The 24249-nt window shown below is 37.7% G+C and overlaps 1 protein-coding gene across 1 annotated transcript; it reads right to left on the bottom strand.

Moving 5' to 3' along the window:
* Nucleotides 1–8198: 8198 nt before the first annotated feature.
* Nucleotides 8199–24124, bottom strand: LOC134649178 (uncharacterized). Its single transcript, XM_063503894.1, has 6 exons — nucleotides 23627–24124; nucleotides 22800–23030; nucleotides 22253–22366; nucleotides 9350–9573; nucleotides 8864–8952; nucleotides 8199–8467 (listed from the first exon to the last, which is right to left on the bottom strand). Exons 1-6 carry the CDS (start codon nucleotides 23762–23764, stop codon nucleotides 8199–8201), a joined length of 1065 nt encoding a protein of 354 aa, XP_063359964.1. The 5' UTR covers nucleotides 23765–24124.
* Nucleotides 24125–24249: the final 125 nt, after the last annotated feature.

The raw sequence follows: 24249 nt of genomic DNA, 5'->3' as shown, positions 1-24249 counted from the left end.
TTTTTGTACGAGGAAAGTTGTCCAAGTACAGTGGTATGAGTAGTTAAGTACTCGCTTAGTGTAGACGGGGTTTAGTAATACGCTTATATTGTCCCATAGCTGAAGTAATACGTAGTATATGTTATTTACTCTTTTGTCGTATATTTATGTAAGATAAGCTGCACGCACTGCTATGCGAATATGGTGTAAGGTTAGATAGGTAAAAGGAATACATAATACACGTATGTATAATGTGTAATACACATTCTTTCGTTCTTTCATATACTGCGTGTATTTTTGATATAATCGCAAACTTCGAGAGGCGAAGGTTTTAAGTATAAAACGATTCTGACAGAATTTTTTAATTTACTCTTAACCACAAGAGCAAAGGTAATTTTTGAAAAAAATCTAGTGGCAATGTATTTCATGTATTTTCGCGTCAGTACTCATAGTATACTTCATTTAGAATAGCAATATATGCAAAAATATGTGTTTCAATGTAGTTCATTCCTTGCTATTACTTTTTACCTATCTGACATTCGTCTTAAGGTTTTTGTGTATAATTTTGTAAAGTTTAGTACAAAAGTATTGAAATCTCAAAAGATATGAAGTTCCTGTGTAGATATTTTATTGTAAATAGTCTCACTTGGCAATAATATTCAATTTTACATCTTCTGTGCAAAATAATAGAGCTCACTTCCTTTATGTTGCTTAAGTATTTTTTGCAATATATAAGTATTTTGAAAGCATTTAATTATTAACATGGAATCTTTGGAGTGACAGTGGGAAAAAATTTCATACATAAGTATATCAAATTATATAATGTTACCTTTATTCAGATCAAATTTTATTGTCTATTTATTGTTCGATGGATGTTTTATAATATGACTTTGTGATTTTTATTTAGATGAATATAATTATATCTAATGCAATCATTCGGTGTATTATTTCCTTTGAAAATGCTTAAACTTACTATCCCACAACGTCGATTCTCGGGATCGGGTCGTTTACCCGCTCGCCCGCTCCGTGCACACGCGCGAGATAGCGGACGGCCTAAAAGTCATTCAGGGCATTTTCGCGAGAAGAAATCCAAACAACTTTTTTTCTAAGTTAGGTAAATTTAATATTTTTCCTACTCAGAATAACGAGCTCTTTAGATCTAGGAGAGAAAAAAATGACCCAAAATTTTCAGTGATTTTACTCTCCATTTTGTAACCACGTTTGTAATAGTTACGGATTGCAAAAACAAAATTTGGGACGCTTTTTTCTTCTAGTAGGTAGGGCCGAAAGAGCTCGTGATTATGAGTAGAAAAAAAAAGTTGATTGGATCTCTTGCGAAAATGTCCTTCAACTGTTTAACATATTGCGCAAAAAAATCGTGATTCAAACATAATTTTCAGTAGCTATTCCGGATTATAACAAATGGTGTAAAATTACAATGACAAATAAGAACATGAATTCATTCATCATAATCATTTAATCATACTTTAATAAATAACTATCACTGTCCGTTGATATCTTACGCGTACAATATAAAAACTTCAAGAGCCGAATGACATGCGATTTCAAAATATATGGCAATGACAAGATTACAGTTAAGAGTTATACAGCTTGAAATATATAATATCTCAGCAAATTAAGTAATACGAAACAGCGTAATAATAATACATTGCAGTCCACAATGTAATATTTTAGTAGGTAAACCCACTTAAATAATATGATAGGTATACTATTTTGTTTATTACAAACTGATGAAAAGAGACCTACGCTACGGGTCCAAGGTGAATTTCGCTGGTTCAATAATAGTCTATTCACTTTACCTTCCACATTAAACCCTAGGTGTAATTTTTTTTAAACGGTGGATGTCTGATAATTACAATCGGTGCAAGAGTAAAGTGTAAAAGCTATAGCTATACACCGGCTGCGTGTGCGTAGACGTGCACGTGCGCTAAATGTTGCAGCCGTGTACGCACACTTCCCGCAAGCAGGGGTGCCGTCTCTCATAAGGATCTGGGGCCCGTTTCTCAAAAGCTTGTAACTTGTAATACAAGAGGCTGTCACTTTTTGACAGCTTTTGTTAGAAAGGGACTTCCACTTGTATTAGAAGTTAAAAGCTTTTGAGAAACGGGCCCGCTTACTTTTATTACTACGCGCACGTGAATGTCTACGCACGCGCATTTGGTGTGCAGAAAACTTAATACTGAACCAGTGAACTCTATAATGAACTACTTAAACTGCAGTTCTATTTTATTGGGTGGCAAATGTTGATTTCTAATAAATTATTAAGCGGGTTTCACAATGTTCATACAATGTAGTAATATTGCAATATTAACTCTATGCAATGGGCAAAAAGTCGCGCGAATCTCAAAAACTTTAGCTTAAGCTCTTTACTATGTACATATACTGTTATTATGTATTAATATTTAAATTGTAAATATAATACAGCAGTCCGCGCGACTTAAACGTAAGTGCATTAGAATATGGCTATAATAAATACAGTATTGTTCTCAAGCAATTTAAGACGCATTTTTATATGCTGTTCTTCTTTTGTTAAATCTCGCTATTTGGTCATTGATGCTAAAAATCGATTAAAATTGACAGTTTTCCTAACTTATATCGTTATGTGCCGTTTCCAAGCAAATTGTACGGTAATAGCTGTTCTCGACAACACGATACATTTCGTATAGAAATGTCACATATTCAATTATTTACTACACCATTCAGGGTTCGAAAGGATAATTATCATTATTAACAATGATAGTTATCTTGATAAGTATCGTGATTTTTATGCCTGATAATTATCATTAGGATATTTATCGGATAATTATCAAAAAGGCTATAATTATCTGGATAATTTCAAACCCTGACACCATTATTGCGCACCGTCCGGTGTGCCATTGCTGTTTCATTAACTAAACAAGGCGATGTGTAGCGAGCTGCAAAATTGTATGGACACATTATGTCCTTACGAGTATTATTAGGGTCCAATTAATTTTGCAGCGTGTACCATCGTCCACACTGATAACTGACAATTCGTAATCCTTATTCCAATGACATAAGATCCACAGTTGGGCAGTAACAATTTTTTTGTTATTTACTTTTAAGGTTCGGAATTACATCTTGTGTTGACGATGGCAGTTTTCCGTCTCCTGTCTAGCCATCAGTCCAAACTATAAACTAGTAGACATGAACTATCTTTAAACTGCGCGCATATTTAATATACAGTAAAAGAAGACCAAAGTACTCTGCCGTTTATTCAATTCAATTCAAATAATTTATTTCAGAATAAAATTCCATAAACATACACAACAAAATTATTGCTGTGTAATTAAATATGTGTACAAAACGCGAGAGTTTAAAGTGTTAAAATTATTGCTGTCCTACTCGCACCTAAAGCGACCCGTGAAGATTGCCGAGTACTGTTGATATTCTTGTTTCACTTTTATAGAAGCAACGCTCACAAACACGGCATAAGTATTCGTTATTGACGTTATTGTAGTGTAAGCAAGTGTTTGTGTGCATGAGTTCTTACTTTACATGTGAATGTATCTTGCGAGGGGGCGCAGTTTAAATATGGTTTGTCTATATCGTACTAAGCTTGCGCGCTTACAAGTACTAGCTGCCGACACTTATTACTATGGCCGTCAGGTGCGCGTGCGGCTTTATAATTGACATAAAATACTACACTAGCAAAACCTAAGCGAATAGTATCAAAAAATATAAAGACGCTAAGCACGAATAATTTCGTACATTGACCTCCCAAGTCTTATCTCTATCGCATTATATGCCGATGATGCCGACGGTCAGTGTCACTGCGAGCGGTAGCGGAGGTAGGAACTGACGCGTTCATGTTTGATGTACAAAATTCTTCTTACTTAGCATCCTTACTTTAAGGCTTCGTCACACAGGCGCGTTTTCCGAGCGGGGCGCGCCGCTTTTACATATAAAACGCTCTTGCGCCGCCTGGAAAATGCGCCTGTGTGACGAAGCCTTTAATCGAATATATTGTTAAATAAAAGCATAAGATTTTTCGTTAATAATTTCAGTTATCTATAGGTACTTCAGATATCTGTACTCAGAGTATCTAAATTTTCATAAATGTCGCTGTGAGCGTTTCCTTCAGGAGTGTAATATAGTAGTGTAGGTATTCGGTGCCATATTTACGTTGGTTTTCCTAAATTGAACACCATTATGCATTATCATCAAAAGAGATCTTAATGCCACGCTAAATTAAACCCAATTTCCCTAAAAATAGCGAGGATAATCGCCGCGCGCGCATCTGACAGCGTCCACTTATTTGGTACTAAAGACTAGATCTCATAAACTTTACAATACACCGTAACATATATATACTTATGGCGGACAGAGGCGGGTTGCGGTCAATGTACCTACATTGTACAATTATTGATTTAGGACAGGGGTTACTAACCTTTTTTGCGAGGGACTTTACTAAAAATAATCGTGTTCCCTTTAAAAAACTGTGATCAATCAGATTTTTATATAGGTACAAATATTTTTGGGAATAGAATATTCCTGATTGAAGGGAAGTTTCTGACCGAATACATTTTTTTACCACAACCATAAAGATTTTAAAATCTTTTTAAAAAGGCATCGTGGAGGCGCCTTCAGAAAATGCGATAAAAATGCTTTGGACCAAATCTGGCCAAATATGATTCTGAATTATGAAACCTTTATGTCTAAATTTCACTCAAAGCATTATTTTATCCGCCAATTGTGTAAAATAAAAGCGTCATACTTTAACTCAATACATACACATATTAAGTGTCATATAAGTATAATGGTCAGGCGGTATAAGGTTAATACAAATGTCAAAGAGTGCAAAGTTATAAAAGCTTACATGACACTAGATGAGATCTCTTTACAGCACAGGCAAAATTGGTTCGGACTCAAAAATATCTCGAAAAATATAAAAATTGAGGTACAAACGTACAAATACTCAAAATATTAGACCTGTTCGCCCCGATACAATGGCGATGTATTTAAAACAATATTTGACATATGCAAAATTGTATTAAACGCAACCTTATGTATCAAATTAGAATATGAGCAGTGTCCACAAAATGAACCTTATGTTAACAGATTTACGCTTGAGTTTCCATTGCATCACGTTACATGTGTTCTAGTCAAGTACCATACTCGTACCATATAGTGCCACTATAAAAAAAGGAACCATCAAAATTGTAAACGTGGATGTTTTACCAAATGTTGAATTTTCCGGCTTTTTCTAGTGCACCGAGCCAGTCTATAATAATGTATATAAGCAACAGTGGATGTAACGCTTAAACATTGTGCGACAAGGTAAATTAGACTATACATAAACACTTGAGGTTGTTCTATACATTTTTATACAATTATACACTATTCAGTATTTGCGAATATAATAAAAACGTTTGATTCTTCGTTCGCTACCATTTAAATAAGTAAACAAAGTAGTCACGCAAAAACATCAGACACAAGTTGCGCCCTTCGTTCTACAAGATATTGCTGGTGCTTACTACCTTCAGCATGATAAATATTTATACACTTTAGAATCTTATCACTAAGGATTAAACTACAAAACTGTATACATATTTAGATGTTGACTTTACTGACACTAAACTTGCTTAATAAAAAAAAACAGAAAGCGGTTTCCATCAAGAACGTAAGTACAGTAAAGGAAAACAAAGGTGTTTACATTTTAAACTCTATTTCAATGTGAACACGGATTAAAATGGCGATCCCTTTCTGCAAAGGAAGTTGTTATCTCACAGCGAACCAACTTGTTATTTCACAAGAAACTGAGTCACAATCCTGATCGCTGCACTAACAGCAACACTCTTAATTAACCATCGGGAAACGTTATGTCTTCGCAATAAAGTTGCATCTAGCCCCACAATTTACATTCCTAAAGCCACCACTGCTTTTAATATAGGCATTGGAGCGTGATTATATTCCAGTCGCCATCAAATATACAAACATCTGAACACGCCTCTATTGTCAAGGCGCTAGAGTGCTTGTTCAGATATTTTTGAGCACCTTGGCAGCTCCGATATATCTGATGGCAACTGTACAAGTGACAGTGTCAATAAGTCTAAGATAATAGAACTCACAACAATGAAGGAGGAACAATACTGAATATATTTACTGACTAAAGCAACGCGGAATTTGCATCAAACATTGCATTAAATATGTATAATTTACAATTTACACTTATTTACATTTCTAGTAAATACAATAGGGTTGTGTACTAATACTAACCAATCAAATTTTAAAGTTACATAAGTATGAGAAACAAAGACGGTGGTTGTTTCAATTAATCCATCTCCTAAATAGATGTTTTTAAACAATTGAATGTGCAAAATCATGCTTAATTCAATTTTATCTACACACGTGTCACTCGCTGTCAGCTCGTTTCATAAACCCACTCTATCATTATGTAGCAGTCACATAAACTACCTATTATGTAAAAGAAACAACCCTATTAAGCGAGTGTAGCCGGATAAGACAGGACCTTATAGAGCCATCTAAGTACCTACGCATTTTGCATTACTGCACACATCTTAGTATTGCTTTATCTGTTACGAATACGTGTAAGTACACATATCAATTGCAAAATTTTAAAGTCTAATAAAATTAACAGCCTTGGAAACAGGTATCTACCGCGGCAACTAGAAAACGCTAATAAAAAATCTAAAGTATACAGCGCACTCTTACCTATAAAACAAACGAAAAAAATAAACATTTACGCTAAAGTTTTCCATAGCTATTCCGTCACAGCCTTATGCGAGTTATGCGTCAGGTGTATTTGACCGCCATAATTTTCTAGAACTTTCCTGACCACAGTCTTAACTTCCTACAATATTTTACTCCCCCGATTAGTATCGTATCGTTCACACAGTTAACTAGCCTTTCGAGAACCTTATTGCAACGTGATAAGGTTATTCAAAGGTCAGTTAAGAGTGTTGCTGTTAGTACAAAAGATTTACTAATAAAAGGTTATCACCATACATCGGGGTTTTGGGTGCAGGAATGTTTTACACTAGCCAAATAATAGGTAAAAACTATAAAAACAAAACCTATTTTAAAAAATTTAAGCACATTAGGAGTTTAGTAACAGTTTTTTATTCATAGGTTGGTAATTATTTTACAATAAACAAAGTTATAAATAAACGAAATCGTTCCCGCTCCCAAAACCCCGATGTATGCTTCAAAAATAAACGCCATTATAGGGTTGCGTTTCCACCAGAGATGTGCGAGAATGCGTAGCGAGAGATGAGTCCACTAGAGCTGCTCTGAGCGAGGATGGGTAATTGAAGTGATTATACTGATTATAACAAACACATCCCTCGCTACGCATCCTTGCACATCTCTGGTGGAAACGCAGTCTAACAGGAGCTTTCTCTAAACCCTCCCGTTGACGTCGTATGCTATGTAGAGAGAGATAATAATATTATTCCTTTATTTATTTATCTTCTCTAAGTTAGGGTTTTTTACAATATGAATATAAAAGTAAAATATAAAAACACAAAACAATAAAAAATACATATAAACACATTATAAAAAAACCTAACCTAGGGTGCCGCCGGCAGCGGGGCAGGGCCCAAGCTACCGGTGGTCAGGGCCGCAGAGAGAGGAACCGGCGGACTATCCGCGCCGTGTCCAAGATAATAATAATTATTATAATGTGATAAATTGATAATGTGATGCTGTACGTAGTATGGCGTCAAGGGGAGTATTTATCCTAAAACCGATGTTTTACGGACATCCTTGAGATCCTATGTAGGTATTAGAAGAGTCTTAAGTCTTAAATAATTCACTGTTAAGCTACGGTCGTAGCCGTCCCTAGCACGGATTTCCCGGTATGTACCGAAAACGCTTCATACCGCGACGAGATTTCTATAGCATTATTCTGTAACATTAGCAGCTCCAATGTATTGTTCCATAGCATCCTTCTGGAGCGCCAACGCCCCGCGTTAGCTTGTTTGTATCCAGGCCACAGCTTCAATATAAACTAAGCATTGATAATTGCATTGACGTACATAAACTCCCTTCTGATGTGGCAAGCTAACCTGCCTCTCACTACGAACCATCTTTTGTCTTCCGTATCATTTTTCTGTGACGCCGCCCTACAAAAGTTAACTTCCTTCCTTCAGGCGACAGTTCCAAATGAATAAGGTTTTTTTTTCAACTCAGCAATGATACTTTGCATTGACATTTTCCTATTGTTGTGGCAAGCTCACCTGCCGCTCACTCCGATCCGTCCTGGATTCGTCCGTGGCATTTTTCTGTAACGCAGCCAGCGCCCCGGTCGCGGTAGCCTGCTCCTCGCGCCTCCAGGCCACGGTCCCTCGGGGCGCGTACGAGCTCTCCTCGAAGCCCGAGCGGAGCCCTAGGATGATGCTAAGGGCCGAGGCGTCCTGCCCGTGGCAGCCCGAGTAGCGGTATTGCGGCTTCTTGTCGAAACGACAACCGCCTGCTGCTTGAGCACCTGGGACAAATTCTATTGTTATGAAATAATATGAGCACGAGAGCGTATTGGCGGGGTCGCCATGTGATGTAAAATTGTGAGAGGAACGACTTTGAGTATAGATTCTGTCTTAAGTTACAAAATGGGCTTCTTAAATTAAGTAGGAATGTGAATGTGGTTGGCGCTTACGCTACAATGGTCTATTTGTAGCGTAACATCATAGTACTGCTACTGACGTTTGAAACAAGCTAGATTACTATAAAGTAACATGACTGAAAGGCCAAACGGCGTGTTTGGACCAGAACTGGGAATTAATGGTATTTGCCAAACAAACTCAGCACCGGGAGCATTCCCTAATTGTAGCCTTATATTGTTGCGGTAAGGTTCACGTTCGGTTAACAGTCGACGCGTGCGTACCTATAGGCATGATGCAGTCCTGGGTAAGCGCGCACTGCACCCACGGCCGCATCACCTCCTTCACCGCCGGCGTGTCCGCTACCAACAACCTGCAAACAACGAAAATTTATTCAAGTTTGCTGTTGAAAAGCCTGTGTGTGAAGAAAACGGAATAGAAAATGAGTACGAAAAGCCACATTTTTCGTAAAATCATCAAATCAAAAGGTCTACAAATTACCTACCGGTACTTCTAATTATGCCGCATATTATAAGCAGCAAAGATGACAGATAATAGATGAGTGTGATATTAATTTACCTTTTGAGCTGTAGCATCTCCACAAAAAGAAATCATCTAGAGCTGCATTCAGGTAGTAAATAAGCAGACTGCTGCACGTCGAGGGTACGCCAGCACGCCGGAGTACAATGAAGGCCGTCAGCTCTAATTGGACGAGGCGAAGATAACAACTAGTAGATGTTGTAGGTAATAGATAATGGACATGGACATACCTTGTGAGCTCCAACATCTGGACAAAGAGGAAGTCATCTAGCGCCGCGTTCAAATAATGAAACATGCGCGGATGAGTGAATGACGTCACAGCGGCGCGTCTAGGGTACGCCAGGACGCCAGAGTGCGCCGCTCGCGTCCATAGTGCAGTGAGAGAGGCTGGCGAGCCCGTCCAGCGCTGGTTAGGCTCCGCGAAGATGACGCCGCCTACGCGAGATAACGCGTGCTGTGGACAAAAATAATAACTACATATTAGAATTGACAATGTCAACCTATTTTAATTAAGTGTGTGGCGGTCAAATATCATGGGCGCAAACCTCGGTTGCCCGCTTGTATTACAAGTTACAAAAGCTTGTAACTTGTAATACAAGCGGATGTCACTTTTTGACAGCTTCTGTTAGAAAGGGACTTCCACTTGTATTACAAGTTACAAGGTTTTGAGAAACAAGCCCCAGAAAAATCGATTTAAAAAAAAATGCAAAAAGATGACTTAGTGTATGGTCAAGATCCTTATTATACACAGACAAGACGACAACAAGGTATTTTGATACCAACATCGGTAAAGCCAGCAAATTAAAAAATGCAGATCAAACATTAGGTCGATTTCTCATATAAATTATCAAAATATCATATCATATCACCCTATTTAATTTTTAAATCCCAAATAACACTGGTGAAAAGTGCAGCGTCTATGCAAGATTACTGATGACCTTGACGACTATAATATAAGTGTTAATGTATATTTACAATGTGCTGGCATTCGTGTGTGGGCGAATCGACTTTGAGACCGACATTATCTGTCCACTACATTTAAATTTCAATCGAAAATTGCATTACTTTTTTTTATAATTTTATGTTATACGTTAAAACAAGCGGCTGATGTCTCTCTGATCTGATAGACCTAAAATATAGGCAAATATTAAATTGGAAGCGCTGGTAGCCTAACGGTAAGAGCGTGCGACTTGCAATCCGGAGCTGGCGGGTTCGAACCCCGACTCGTATGTACTAATGAGTTTTTGGGAACTTATTTACGATATATCATTTGATATTTACCCAGTCGCTTTTCGGTGAAGGAAAACATCGTGAGGAAACCGGACTAATCCCAATACGGGCCTAGTCTACCCTCTGGGTTGGAAGGTCAGGTAAAAACAAGTACCCACGCCAATTACTGGGATTAGTTGCCAAGCGGACCCCAGGTTCCCATGAGCCGTGGCAAATTGCCGGGACAACGCGAGGAAGATGATGATTAAATTGGAAACGAATTCTTGGTAACTCCAGAGACATTTTTGGTAAAGCCAGAGGCGGAAAAGTGTCGTCGGTCTAAATGTTCATTCCCCCGTGTACAAAGTGTAGTATTAAATCGATAATACCGGTTGAATTAACACTTCATGTCCCAAACAAGGATTACCATTACAAGATTACTTCTGTTCGGTGAACACCATACAAGCGACTAGCTTCCTATTACGAATATTGGATTACCATAAATGTGACTTAAATACTTTGAATAGTCAATAAAACAATATTTTTACCAGAAGTGGTGAAAAATAAAAGATTGTATTTAATTAAGAGAAGAAGATGAATGACGCCATTACAGTTTAGTTTTTCTCACGCACAGCGCACAGTAGAGTAATTTTCCTTAGTCAGCGGATGTAAATAAAATGAACCTTGTAGGTATCCTGCAATTTACATAAACTTGAAGGTTGTCTCATTGCAACTACAAAGACGATATTGATTTCTAATTCCACTTAAACTGTCATTCTATGGAACTTGCTAACTATGTAAACAAACCGCATATCTGGGGGCACGGTAGTGCCCCCGCCAAGACGAGCAAAGCGAAGCGCAAGGGCACTACCTACCTTTTCTCGAAGCGCTTCGTCGTTTTTTTGAACCCTCATAACTTGGGTTTGGATTATACCAGATAAACAAGATTCTCGGGATATGATGTCAATAGTGGACTTATTAAACATAAAAAATTTCAGTTGCATAGCTCTTATACTTAAGGTTTTATTCATATCTAAAAAACCCCAATTTCGTCACTGACTCACTCACTCACTGTTGATCATCAAAACCTCTAGGGTACTTCCTGAAGTCCTAGGAAGCTGAAATTTGGTATGTAAGATAGTATTAGTTCACAAACAACAAAATAATTCAAAAACTTGAAATTTTTTGCCCCTAAGGGGGGGGAAAAGGGGGATGGAATTTGTATGGGAAATCAATAACCGCTGAACCGATTTAGTTGAAACTTGGTATGTAGATAGTTTTTGTAATGGGGAATGGCATAGAATAGTTTTCAACCCCAAAATCACCCCGTAAGGGTGAAAAGGGGGTGGAAAAGGGCGTTAGGGGAAAAGGAGGGTTGAAGTTTGTATGGGGAATCAGTAAAAAGCAGATTGTATAAAAGATGCCCCGAGGTACGTATTTCAGGATTTTTAATAGTACCTTAAATCACACGCGCAACCCTTTAAATTAGGGGATGGAAGCAACTTACAAAAAGAAGTGAAATCCCACCAAAAACATTTTCATGTAAAATGTTGCCAAGACGAAACCATAAGGCTCGCACTGACAAAAAGTTATCAGATCTCTTGTAGAGCCAAGCTTCCAAGTCTACAAGCCCTAACTTCACAAACTCTACACCTTAGTCAAAATATGTGGCTTGGCCGTTTCGTTACACCAAAAACTATTGTATTATAAAAAAATAATGAATAGTGAATACATTTTTCACCTTACGTCCATGTGACAGTAGCGAAACGGTCAATCCACATATTTTGACTAAGGTGTAGAGTTTGTGAAGTTAGGGCTTGTAGAGTTGGAAGCTTGGCTCTACAAGAGATCTGATAACTTTTTGTCAGTGCGAGCCTTATGGTTTCGTCTTGGCAACATTTTACATGAAAATGTTTTTGGTGGGATTTCACTTCTTTTTGTAAGTTGCTTCCATCCCCTAATTTAAAGGGTTGCGCGTGTGATTTAAGGTACTATTTTTGGTGGGATTGAAACTGTCAGAAAATATGAATTTACTAGTGACTTTTGTTTACATAGTTAGCAAATTCAATAGTATGACACTTTAAACCAGGGGCCCGTTTCTCAAAAGCTTGTAACTTGTAATACAAGCGGATGTCATTTTTTGACAAAGGCGAAAGCGACTTCAGCTTGCATTACAAGTTACAAGCTTTTGAGAAACGGGCCCCAGGTACAACTGCTGAGACATTTTTGGTCTATGGCATGAATCGTAGCTCAGTTTTTTACTTGAAAGCGAGTTTCCTCGCGTGAGCGTTTTACATGTAAAAGCGGCGCGCCCCGCTCACGCGCCGCCCGGAAAACGCGCCTGTGTGACGAAGCCTTAAGCTGTTATCCAAAAGGCATTTTTGCCATAAAATGGAGTCAATGGACCATGGAATGGCATATAACGTAAAGGTTTTTTTTTTAAATTTAATAATTATATTTAGGACTGACTATTTGTTCGGTGTACCATCGCCCACGCTGTTAACTGACAGTTCTTAAACCTTATTACAAAAGGCATAAGGTCCACCGATGGACAGTTAAGAGTCAATTCTGCAAAACGATCCAATCCTAAAATATCCCGTTATTATTGTCCATTTTACCAAGTACGTGAAGTACGTATAAAAAAAACGTGTAGGTCATACTACTCAAGTACCTATTTGCAGCAAGATTACAAGACGCTGTTAGACGCTGACGTCACACGCGGTTTAAAAGTAAACAGTGCCGTCTCGTCGTCTATCGTCCGTCTGCCTTGGGCGCTCCGATTAATGAGCGGAAAGATAAAACGAAGCGAGATTATTTCCATTACGACCTTTGGAGACTAGGTAATCTAGGTATTAAGTAAGTAAGATTGTTTAATACGGTGTAAACGTACATGTAATACATAATATAAAAATAGGCAATATGGAAAGGACATTAGGGCTCATTTAGACGGTGCAAGTTTCATTACATTGCGGTATTTGATCGATCGGCGGGATCGGGCTAAACCATGATCCATGACATGATCAATCTCGAAGACTCGGGATGATATCAACAGAACAAGGACTGAGCAAAAAGTTATTCAGCGTTACGAAAAGAGTGCATAAAAAAACTACGGGGAGAATCCAGAATAGATAAAAGATCTTTTTTCAATAAGTAAAAGTGATTCAGCGTAGGCAATAGAGGCCGGCAACTCCAGAGGTGTTACACGCAACGCAACCAATGCAGGGGTGTGACCGATTAATGTTTTTGTTTTAAGACCGTGCAGATTACCGTATCGTGAGACCTACTCAGGCGGCATAAACTATAACATTTTATTCCCTTATTTGATTTATAATATTTTATAAACGACTACTTAGTTAATATAAATATGTAGAAAAGGTTCCACGTGAAAACTAGAGAATCGGTTTATAGTTTTTCAAACGTTGAACATGTTCAGTTACCATCCAGTAAACTTCATTAACGGCAGTATAACGTGCCGATAATAACATAGCACAACCATACAGTTATGCACACTCCACTTTGGTTTACATGTACCTGTACCTACTTTGAAACAAAAGAACAATCGTGTTCTCCTATTTTAGACCGAAATTGCGACGAACTTAGGTTCAAAATTGTTAAGCTTCTGTGCATAGGTTTACAGCTCTTTGCTTATAAAGTTGTTTGCGTCAAATGTCATTACTGCAGTGGAAATTCATGTCGATAATTATTATGTAAGAATGATGCCGAGTTTAAGGCGCGTATCGACTGCCCTAGTTACAAGGCATGTGACAAAACTTGACCCACGACGACGTGACGAAGACCGGATCCCTTTGTTTTAATAATTATTGAAAGTCATAATGTAATGATTGTCAGATTATCATTAGTCATAATTGTGAAACCGTTAGCTTTTCAGGATTTTCGTAAGGTTATCCTATAGATAGGTTAGGTTTGTTTTATGGCAATCCTGAAACGTTACGCCTTTCTGAGAAAAACCAAATTATGACTAACGAAAATGCGGACAAACAATACATTATGACTTAAAACTTTATGGAAAACAATATAGACCCAAGACATGTCTCACATGTCTGACATGTGCTTTAAGGCACCAAAGCTTGGTGGGCAACAAAAAACCCATTAAATTACGTAGGTAATTTTTGTTGTGTTGTCAGTAATGGCAAATTTCGTCGCATTGCGTATGTGTTGTCCCTCATGGGCGCACACGTGTTGCATCACTATGATAGATAGGAATACATACTTGCTTTTAGGTGATGCGTCACGTATTTAACGATGGCCATTTTTGTGACAAGTTTCTAGTAGATATCGTAGATAGTTGATACCAGCGAATAGTTAGAAACGTTATCTTTAGTTCGTAAACGCGTATAATCTGTATAAACTCTCTACACACTAATCACACGTGTATTTGTTTAGGTCTTATCTCTTTGCAGTGGGGTTTACATATAACAACTATGGTTAATAGGTATGGCCTATCTATGTTTGAAAACCTTACAGCCACGTATATGTGTCATGGTAAAATATTTATTGACTCAATTTATGTATCAGTGTATTTACTTACCTTACGCCATTTCTCATAGAACATCGTTTTTAGGGTTCCGTAGCCAAATGGCAAAAAACGGAACCCTTATAGATTCGTCATGTCTGTCTGTCTGTCCGTCTGTCCGTCCGTATGTCACAGCCACTTTTCTCCGAAACTATAAGAACTATACTGTTGAAACTTGGTAAGTAGATGTATTCTGTGAACCGCATTAAGATTTTCACACAAAAATAGAAAAAAAACAATAAATTTTTGGGGTTCCCCATACTTCGAACTGAAACTCAAAAATTTTTTTTTCATCAAACCCATACGTGTGGGGTATCTATGGATAGGTCTTCAAAAATGATATTGAGGTTTCTAATATCATTTTTTTCTAAACTGAATAGTTTGCGCGAGAGACACTTCCAAAGTGGTAAAATGTGTGTCCCCCCCCCTGTAACTTCTAAAATAAGAGAATGATAAAACTAAAAAAAATATATGATGTACATTACCATGTAAACTTCCACCGAAAATTGGTTTGAACGAGATCTAGTAAGTAGTTTTTTTTTATACGTCATAAATCGCCTAAATACGGAACCCTTCATGGGCGAGTCCGACTCGCACTTGGCCGCTTTTTTAATTGTAAATTGTTGGTGTAGCCACTATTAGTTTCTGCAAAAGCTATTTCCATGCATTTTTCAGGTTTTATTAATAAGTAGGCAGCTTTCTCATTCTAAACCCTCTTTGTTTAACCGTGCCTCGATTACTGTTCGGAGCAGTCGCGATCTGAGTGTGTCTGATCGATTGAGTAATACCACCCGTATACATATAAATAAAGGATTTGGGTCAGAAAATGATGAAATGATCATATAATAATAATATGAATGACCACACAGTTTTCAGTAATACACACAAAACATAGGGGGAAAAACTGAAATCCGTTTCAAAATATTTACACGCAGCACCTATTTCAGCTTGATAAGCCAAATATTTTGAACAATAGTACCTACCTAAGAGGCCAGTTTGAAATGGAAGCTAAGTTTAGCAATTCACAATACTTCTCGCGTCATTAAAGCTAGACCAGAACCCCTAGTGCCCTAATGTACATTTCATTCGATAGCGTGACGGACGTACGCGTTTGCGTTACCTAAGTCTCATTTTGTATACAATCATTAATGTCAGACCGATCTTTCGGTTACATTTTTGGCAGGTTTCGGAATAAAAATCATGTTTCAACAGAATAAGGTTCTGTTTGCCAAAAAACCCCGACAATTTCGGCCGCGCCGAAACTGTATTTTCGGTAGCGTCTGACCGATGTTTTGGTTTCGTCATATAAATCATGTTTCAGTATAAGGTTCGGTAGAGCAAAACCGAACATAATATATGTTTAAAATTTGAAGGTCTGTAATAATGGTTTTGTTTTGATGTGCGTTATTGTTTGCCAGAAGGCCTTCCGTAACGTGAACATCGAATAAATAAAATTTCGTTATATGCCTCTCTATCGCTCGAATATGCATGAGCGATAGAGGCAGAGATTCTCGCAGATTACATACTAAGAGGTACTTTTGTGAATAGACACTCAGTCTGCCACGCGAAGGTCGTAATGTAATTAATGAGACCAAAACGGAACCTTATTGTCAATGCGTGACACCCAGCCGTAGAATAGCCGCGGTAGACGATAATGGACCTTATAGCAAAGCAATAAGGTAGAGACTGGTGCTGAAAGTAGTATGTGCGCTAACGACCGCGTCAACGTTATTTTGTCATTAAAATTTCAGATGTTTGTAAATGAAAGTTGAGGGCAGAACTAGGGTGTCGCATTCGTCGAGGCTACTGGGTTTGCGCAGAATGATTATTTCATAGTAACTAACTTTTATTATTACAGTCCAAAGAAGTTCAATTGTATTCTTTTATTTTATTGAGACAAGAGGGCCTGCCGCCAAGATTGTAACAACTCCAACCAATCTCTATCGTTCATGCATATTCGAGTAATAAAGAGGCAGATAACGACTTTCGATTTTACGATGGTAAATGGTAGGCCCTAGGGTCCACCTACGGTCGGTTAAGAATATTGTTGTTAGTAGAAGCGCTGGAGGTCGGTTCAAATTTAATAATTCGTTATGGTATGACTGGCGTGCATATATCTCACGCATAACATTCACTTCATTTCGCATGCACCAATCAGCGTGAGCGATCTTCAAGGTCGTATCCAAATAAGATTAAAACCGTAAAACGTGAAAACTGAATGGGGCTCCGGATGGTTACTATGCTGGAGGTCGTAGGTTCAAGTCCTAGCTCGAACCACTCGAACCTCAATGAGTGACGATGGAAAGCCGACATGGAAGTAGTGTATTTTTAAAACAACTCCATACTCTTCAATGTACAGTCGCCATCAGATATATCGGAGCGCCCGAGGTGTTCAAAATATCTGAACACGCACTCTAACGTCTTGGCAACAAAGGCATGTTCAGATATTTGTGAGCGCCTTGGCCGCTCCGATATATTTGATGGCAACTGTACTATCTAAGGCATACAACATACGTGTAATATTCTATCCGTTTCTCGAATATCACGATGACACGCCTCTAGGCTACCGAATTCGAGTGATATGTTTACATCGGAACTACTCGAAGTGGAGTGGTGACATCATATTATTGCAGTCTAATTAGTAATTCGTTTTAATAAAACGAACAACGACTTAGAAATTGAACGGAGAGCACAAAAGACCTGGAACAAATACTGGCAGCTAAAAGAAGTATTTAAGAGTAACATGCCGGTCAGCTTGAAGACTAAAGTCATGAATACATGCTTATTACCTTGTCTGACATACGGCTGTCAGACGTGGAGGTTTACTCAAAAAGCTATGGAAAAATTAAGGACTTGCCAGCGCGGAATGGAGCGCAGTATGCTAAACATCAAAAAAATACAAAAGATTAACCATACAAAAATAAGACAACACACAAAGAGCATAGATGCTCTCAGCTATGCCAAAAAACTTAAATGGAGGTGGGCAGGCCATGTAGCACGTACCCAAGACAGGCGCTGGACACTAAGGGTAACGTCATGGAAGGGACCTTTAGGGAAAAGAGGGAAAGGAAGACCCACTATGAGATGGCAAGATGATGTTACCAAAATTGCCGGGCCTAATTGGATACAAGTGGCCAAGGATCGAGATACATGGAGGGCTTTGGAGGAGGCCTTCACCTGTGAACACGGGGTTCTTGAATAACTATTTAAAACATAAATCGAATAGGTATGTAAACAATTTTTAAATATTCATGAAATAAAAGGCTTTTTATTTTTATTTTATTTTATTTTATTTATAATTAGTAATTACCTATCTAACATAATGTTAGCCCCATAAGCCTATATACATATATAATTTCAGTAGATACCTTATATATGTAACAACGATATTTTATCGAATTTGGTACCAATTCAGTTATCAACAACTATAATTTATATCTATATCATTACGATTACGATAAAACAACATTAAAAGGCGGCCGGCCCTCGTAACTAAAAGTGATTATTGTGTTAAGTTTTTTCATTGCGTCAATACTTAAAATAATCGCTGCGAAAGTCTAAAACAAGTCAACCAAAGATTTCAAGAACCTCCCTCTATATCTTTTGAACCGGGCGTATAAAAAATACCACAAAATAAAGCTTAATATTATTATATTTTCCACGAAATTTATTTTTAACATGATCAATTGACCCATTGACGAGTTTTACCAAAAAAACTTTTTCACCTCAGCAGCTCGAACAAGGGCACTTTGATTCTTAAAAACAGTGAGCAAAATGCGATTTTGCTCACTGAGTGAGACAAAATGACATTCAAGTGACCTTTATAGTCAAATGTCATTTCAACATGCGGGGTCTAATAAAAGTTCGAAATACTTGGGTTCTATTATCTCTGTCCCTTTCACACTGTTAGCAAAAAGAAACAGACAAAAAAAAGTTAAAACGACATTCAACAGTATATTCACGGTTTATAATAGACCCCCGAAAAACTTCAGACCGCATCGTTCCAAACCACGTACGAGTATGAATTCTTAATAATTAATAAATAAAAATAAAGTTTAAGATTTGATAAAAACTGATAAATTATTATATAATTATTATTATGTAACTGATATTTTAGGTATTTTATTGTACAATTAAAATAACGAACTCAAAAAATACACAGATCATCACGCAAAATTAATTATTTTACTTTTAAGAATTTCTACCATAGTTGACAAATAGTACGTATCCGCAATTCGGACCGTATCTTACAAAGATTTTTTTATATAAAAAAGTTTTCGATTGAAGTGTCAGTTAATGGTTGTTATTTCTATATTATTTCAATGGAATTTATTATTACGTTTTGTTTTTGTGTTCCATTGCGGTAATTAAACTTAATTGTTTGTATATCTTAAGAAAACATGAGTGCAGGTAAAAAGTGATGAAGAAGGATTACATTTTTCAAGTTGTCTAATAGGTATGTTCTCACTGCGCTGAGGTGAAAAATGTTGTGTACTACACGAGATCAAAGTTATTTACATCTCGTGCGCTTTTGAGTCCCTTACTACGCTCAAGATTCTAAATTAGATTCACTCGCTACGCTCGTGAATCTATTATAGAATCCTTCACTTGCACGGGACTCAAAATAAACACTCGAAGAAATATCAAACTTTGATCACTTGTTGTACAAATAACTATTGTTTTTTTATTAAAACGACGAAGTACCAGTAGGGTATGGTGCGTAACCTAAAGGGGCCCACGTTTCTTAATGCAGCCGAATTTGACCATTTTAATAAATTAAGAGCGTTTATACTTACTGTACACTTCGCATGTTTTTAATAATACCGGGATCCCGGTATTAGAAGCCCTACCCACTGATGATCAGTCCGCCGGACGATATCGGCCTGTCAGTTGTTTGGAGCTGTCACCTTTTGCGTGTAACTCCATACCATTAAGCGTGGCCCGACACGCACTCGACCGGTTTTTACCATTCCATACTTTTTGCCTATTGTCTGATCCCATGCATGACCTTGTTTCCGTGGCATCAAATAATAAACTATTTTGAATCTTCTTACCAGCGCGTAGGTTCCAAAAATATTCGCCATATAGGAACTGGTGTCAGTCAAGGCCAGAGTGGCAAAAATATAATTTGCTTGTGTGTAGTTTTCTTGAACTCGTATTTATTGTAAAAATATGGGTGCACATGCACACATCATACTCAAAACTATGTCCCATATAGCTCTTATGTCAGCGAATTAAGAACTATGGGGTTATATAACTAAAATATATAAATAAACATTTTTTTTCTCTCTTTTTATCTGCAATCGGCTGTTTTAGCCATAATCATATGTTATAATGTCTTTTTTTTAGGGTTTTGAGAGGTATTCCATTAAATAATCTCTCTTGACTTTGATAGAATTTATCTTCTAGCTAGTGCCACTTAGTGCCTCTGGTCTAGCCGCAGTATTTGCCACCTTTTCAGCCTACTCGGATTGTCATTGGTGTTTACCAAGTCCCTTGCAAGTTCGTTTGTATGTTTTTTTAGTGTCGTTCTTTGTACTTAACACAATATCTGTTAACTTCCTCTTTGATTGTTGGAATCTTTAGGTATTCATGTATCTCTGTATTCTGTATAAACAAACATAATTCATCATTTATAAATATCAGTTTATAAGGTAGAGCGTTGATGTAATCAGCCTAGTAGTACGACATCTAGATTATCTAGAATAGCTTAAAACAATTTTACATTTCTGATAAGCGAACTTTAAGCTCTCTGTCTCAAGGTATCTTTTGCAAAAATAGAAGGTTCCAGACTCCAAAAATTTTCCGAGTCGACATTTTCGAAAAGTGAACTTTACGCACTATGTGTCAAGGTTGTTTTTGCAAAACTACGAGGTTTAGAGTCGGGCGTGGTGTGAAGGTCATTTGGTTACAATGGATTTTATAAATGTGCCCTGCCTACAACATTTAACTAAACTAACCATCGATGGACCTTATGTACCTTGCAATAACGTTCACGTATTGTCACTCAACAATATGGAAGATGGTTCTTACCTAATTGACAAATTGAATGAAGAACAAGAGATAATGATATAGTTATTTGCAAGTGTAGTAGTTAATAGGTTGAGTTGAGGTAAATTAGTTAAAACGGTCCTAGCAAGTTTCGCAATTCTAAGGAATCAGTAAGGTAAGGACCAGTACTTACAGTCAGCAGCAAAAGTTGCTAAGCAGGCGAGGTGTTCAAAATTACCGTGACGCGTTCAAAATTATCTTAACAATAAAGTCGCGTCAAGATCATTTTGAACACCTCGTCCGCTAAGCAACTATTGCTGCTGGTGCTGACTGTATGTCCTTACATGTAAATACATTTGATATTTACGAAATGTAACCCGTGTGGTTAACCACACAGATATGGGTTGTAATGAATCTGTAAAACGAGTGTAAACTAACCACTTGTTATTTTATAGCGTTGATAACAACGACAGATACCTACGCAATGCACTTCATATGGCATAAACATATATAATACATTACTTACTTACTTTTTAGGGTTCCGTACCCAAAAGGGTAAAAACGGGACCCTATTACTAAGACTCCGCTGTCCGTCCGTCCGTCTGTCACCAGGCTGTATCTCACGAACCGTGATAGCTAGACAGTTGAAATTTTCACAGATGATGTATTTCTGTTGCCGCTATAACAACAAATACTAAAAACAGAATAAAATAAAGATTTATGTAGGGCTCCCATACAACAAACGTGATTTTTGACCGAAGTTAAGCAACGTCGGGCGGGGTCAGTACTTGGATGGGTGACCGTTTTTTTGCTTGTTTTGCTCTATTTTTTGTTGATGGTGCGGAACCCTCCGTGCGCGAGTCCGACTCGTACTTGGCCGGTTTTTTAATACATCTAAACACAAATAAACATGTCTATTTGAATTACGTGGGAAGCGTCCGTCTAAGCTAACTTTGCACCGAGTTGAATAGAACAAAGTGAGGTAGAATTATCGCCTGCCACTATGCTCGTCACTTTCGCACTTAAATACTTGTTAGAACGTGACAGGCAGCATAGTGACAAACGATAAAAATGCGACCGTGCTACCGAAAAAAGTGTAAAGCCCTGAAGGCATTTGCTTGACATTGAAACTCGGAAAGCGAACTCCGAGGCAGTAGCGAAAGTCGCAACCAGGAATAATCACTTATTTATTACAGCCTTATTTATTTCAGCGAAATGTGTACAGTTTGTAATATAGCAGTTTTTTTTTTTTTTTTTTTATATAATATAATTTTTGTTTATTTATCATATCATAATAATCACTTAGATTTAGATTAGATTAGATGAGAGAAAAATGTTGTGTAAAGTAAAGATTCTGTATTCTCATAAGAGAGAGTGAGTTAACCTGACATAGACTGACCTGTATGATGAGCGGGCGATATGCTGTGATGCTCTCGTCGCTCACGTGGGAAGGGAAAGCCTCCAGGTCGAAGTCGATGACTGCGCAGCGCGAGGAGTTGCAGTAGCCCGAGACCTGCCGACGATCGTGCGTTTAAGTTACTAATGTAGAGAAAGGAATACAATTACACACACAAGTGAGAAGAATGGAGATATAACTTTAAAAAGTTTAAAATGTTTGGTTTCTTAACTTTAAGTATGGCCTGGCAAAAAGCAAGTAACTTATCCCGATATGTTAATGTTTAGGGTACGTCCAGACTAAGGGCATGCGCCGCTAGTACGCACGCGCGCAATCTACAGCAAATGAGGATTAACCACATTTCACTTTTGACTTTATGTCCCAAACCAAATGTTCGATATAATATTTTGAGTATATGTTGATCCATATTTGATGAAATTTCACAGGAACTTGAGGATGGGTTTTTCAAGAGACTACTATTAATGTTGCTTGAAAGAATATTCAGATATTCCGTAGTTAACTGATTCAGGTTAGTACTACAGTTACTCACCACAGCCAATGAATTGGGTTTTAATCCTAAATTGTACAGCAGTACGGTGTAGGGCAGCCTCGCCGCTGCCCTCACGAAGCTCACAGCCATGGCAGGGTCATCCCGGACATGTGTCACTATTACCGGCACTGTCGTGTTGTGCCAGGTTTCCACGTGCCCCGAGAGGCCCAGGATCTTGAGGTAGCGCTCCTCTTCCACCAGGTGGTTCTCTTCCACATCTCGAAGGTTATCCTGTGGGGAAACAACCTGCTGCATTATAAGAGAGTTCTCTATTGTAGAAGACATAGTATAATTATAAACATAAGGATTGTGTCAAAATCTCTGTGATACCAAAAATGTCTCAGGTGTTACCAAGAAATTATGTTCCATTTTGCTTTAATTTTATCAACAAGAGTGACAAAATAATTAGATGCTAATTTTGAATTGTTACCTCATGTTTGCTGGTGGAATTGAAAGTGTTGATGTTAAATGATAAAAATTTGTTTATTTTGATTTAATTTGTAATGCTTTACATTCAGTACTTTCCTGTCATTGGTGTGGTGAAAATTTTTGTGTGTCACTTAGTGGCAAACTTTGTATTTTAACCCTTGCACCTCGAAACCTTCAAAAAGATCAAGATTCCACTTCTTAAACCACTTGCTACGCTCATGGTTCAATTTTGGAATTTTTTGCTTGCTCGGGCAACAAAATACTTTGCTCCCTTATAAAACAAAAAACTATTATTTTTGTCTATTATTATTTCTTAGTTCATTTCAAGTTTTCATGTTTTCCAATAATAAAGTGATATATCAGCAAACAGGCAAGAATTAGTCAGCTACATGTAGTACCTGGAAGTCCTTGATGTGCTGGTGCGTCTGCGACACGATATTCTGGATGGACTGCGGCTGCTGCGAGTGGAACACTATCAGGAACAGACTGGTCGCGAACACCGAGGTCGAGAACAGCAGGAAACTCTTAGTCTTCATCTTGGCCGCTCATTCTACCACTCCCCGGCATTTCCACGAGATCCTTGCCTTCACGAACGACCGCCCACTCATCACACGCACCCCTTCATCCTCAAACCACCACTGAAGTTTGAACTTCTTTGAAAAATAAATCAATATCACTGACAGCCGCTTCCCCGCTCATTTATTTGACAAACTACACACAATATCCACCTAGTATTAAAAGCCAAGATTGGAAACATTAAAACCATTCACAGCCATAACCGACTATATATCGTATCGCATATCATATTATATTTTTTATAATATTTTTTGCAATAGGCAGACGACTCATGGACGACTCCTTCCGCAACGGCAAAAAAAGATGACTGATTGATTTGATTGAGTGAATGAATGAAGGAATGGTATATTATTTTATATTTCTTTATTCATTGTTTTATATACTCCTAGACCTCCTACTACATTTCAAACGCATATTGGAACAAAAATTACGATAATTTTTTAAC

Source organism: Cydia amplana, chromosome 6 (genome assembly GCF_948474715.1).
Source record: "Cydia amplana chromosome 6, ilCydAmpl1.1, whole genome shotgun sequence".
Classification (NCBI taxonomy): Eukaryota; Metazoa; Arthropoda; class Insecta; order Lepidoptera; family Tortricidae; genus Cydia; species Cydia amplana.
The sequence above is the reverse complement of the archived record's forward strand: the minus strand, read 5'-3'. Positions and strand labels throughout refer to the sequence as shown.

Coding starts and splice junctions, on each gene's coding strand:
- LOC134649178 (XM_063503894.1), bottom strand. CDS start 23,764: ATGAAGACTAAGAGTTTCCTGCTGTTCTCGACCTCGGTGTTCGCGACC. Junction 9,574..22,252: donor ATCGCCCGCTCATCATACAG/GTCAGTCTATGT, acceptor TTTTGTCCACAG/CACGCGTTATCTCGCGTAGG. Junction 8,953..9,349: donor CAGATGTTGGAGCTCACAAG/GTATGTCCATGT, acceptor CGTTGTTTGCAG/GTTGTTGGTAGCGGACACGC.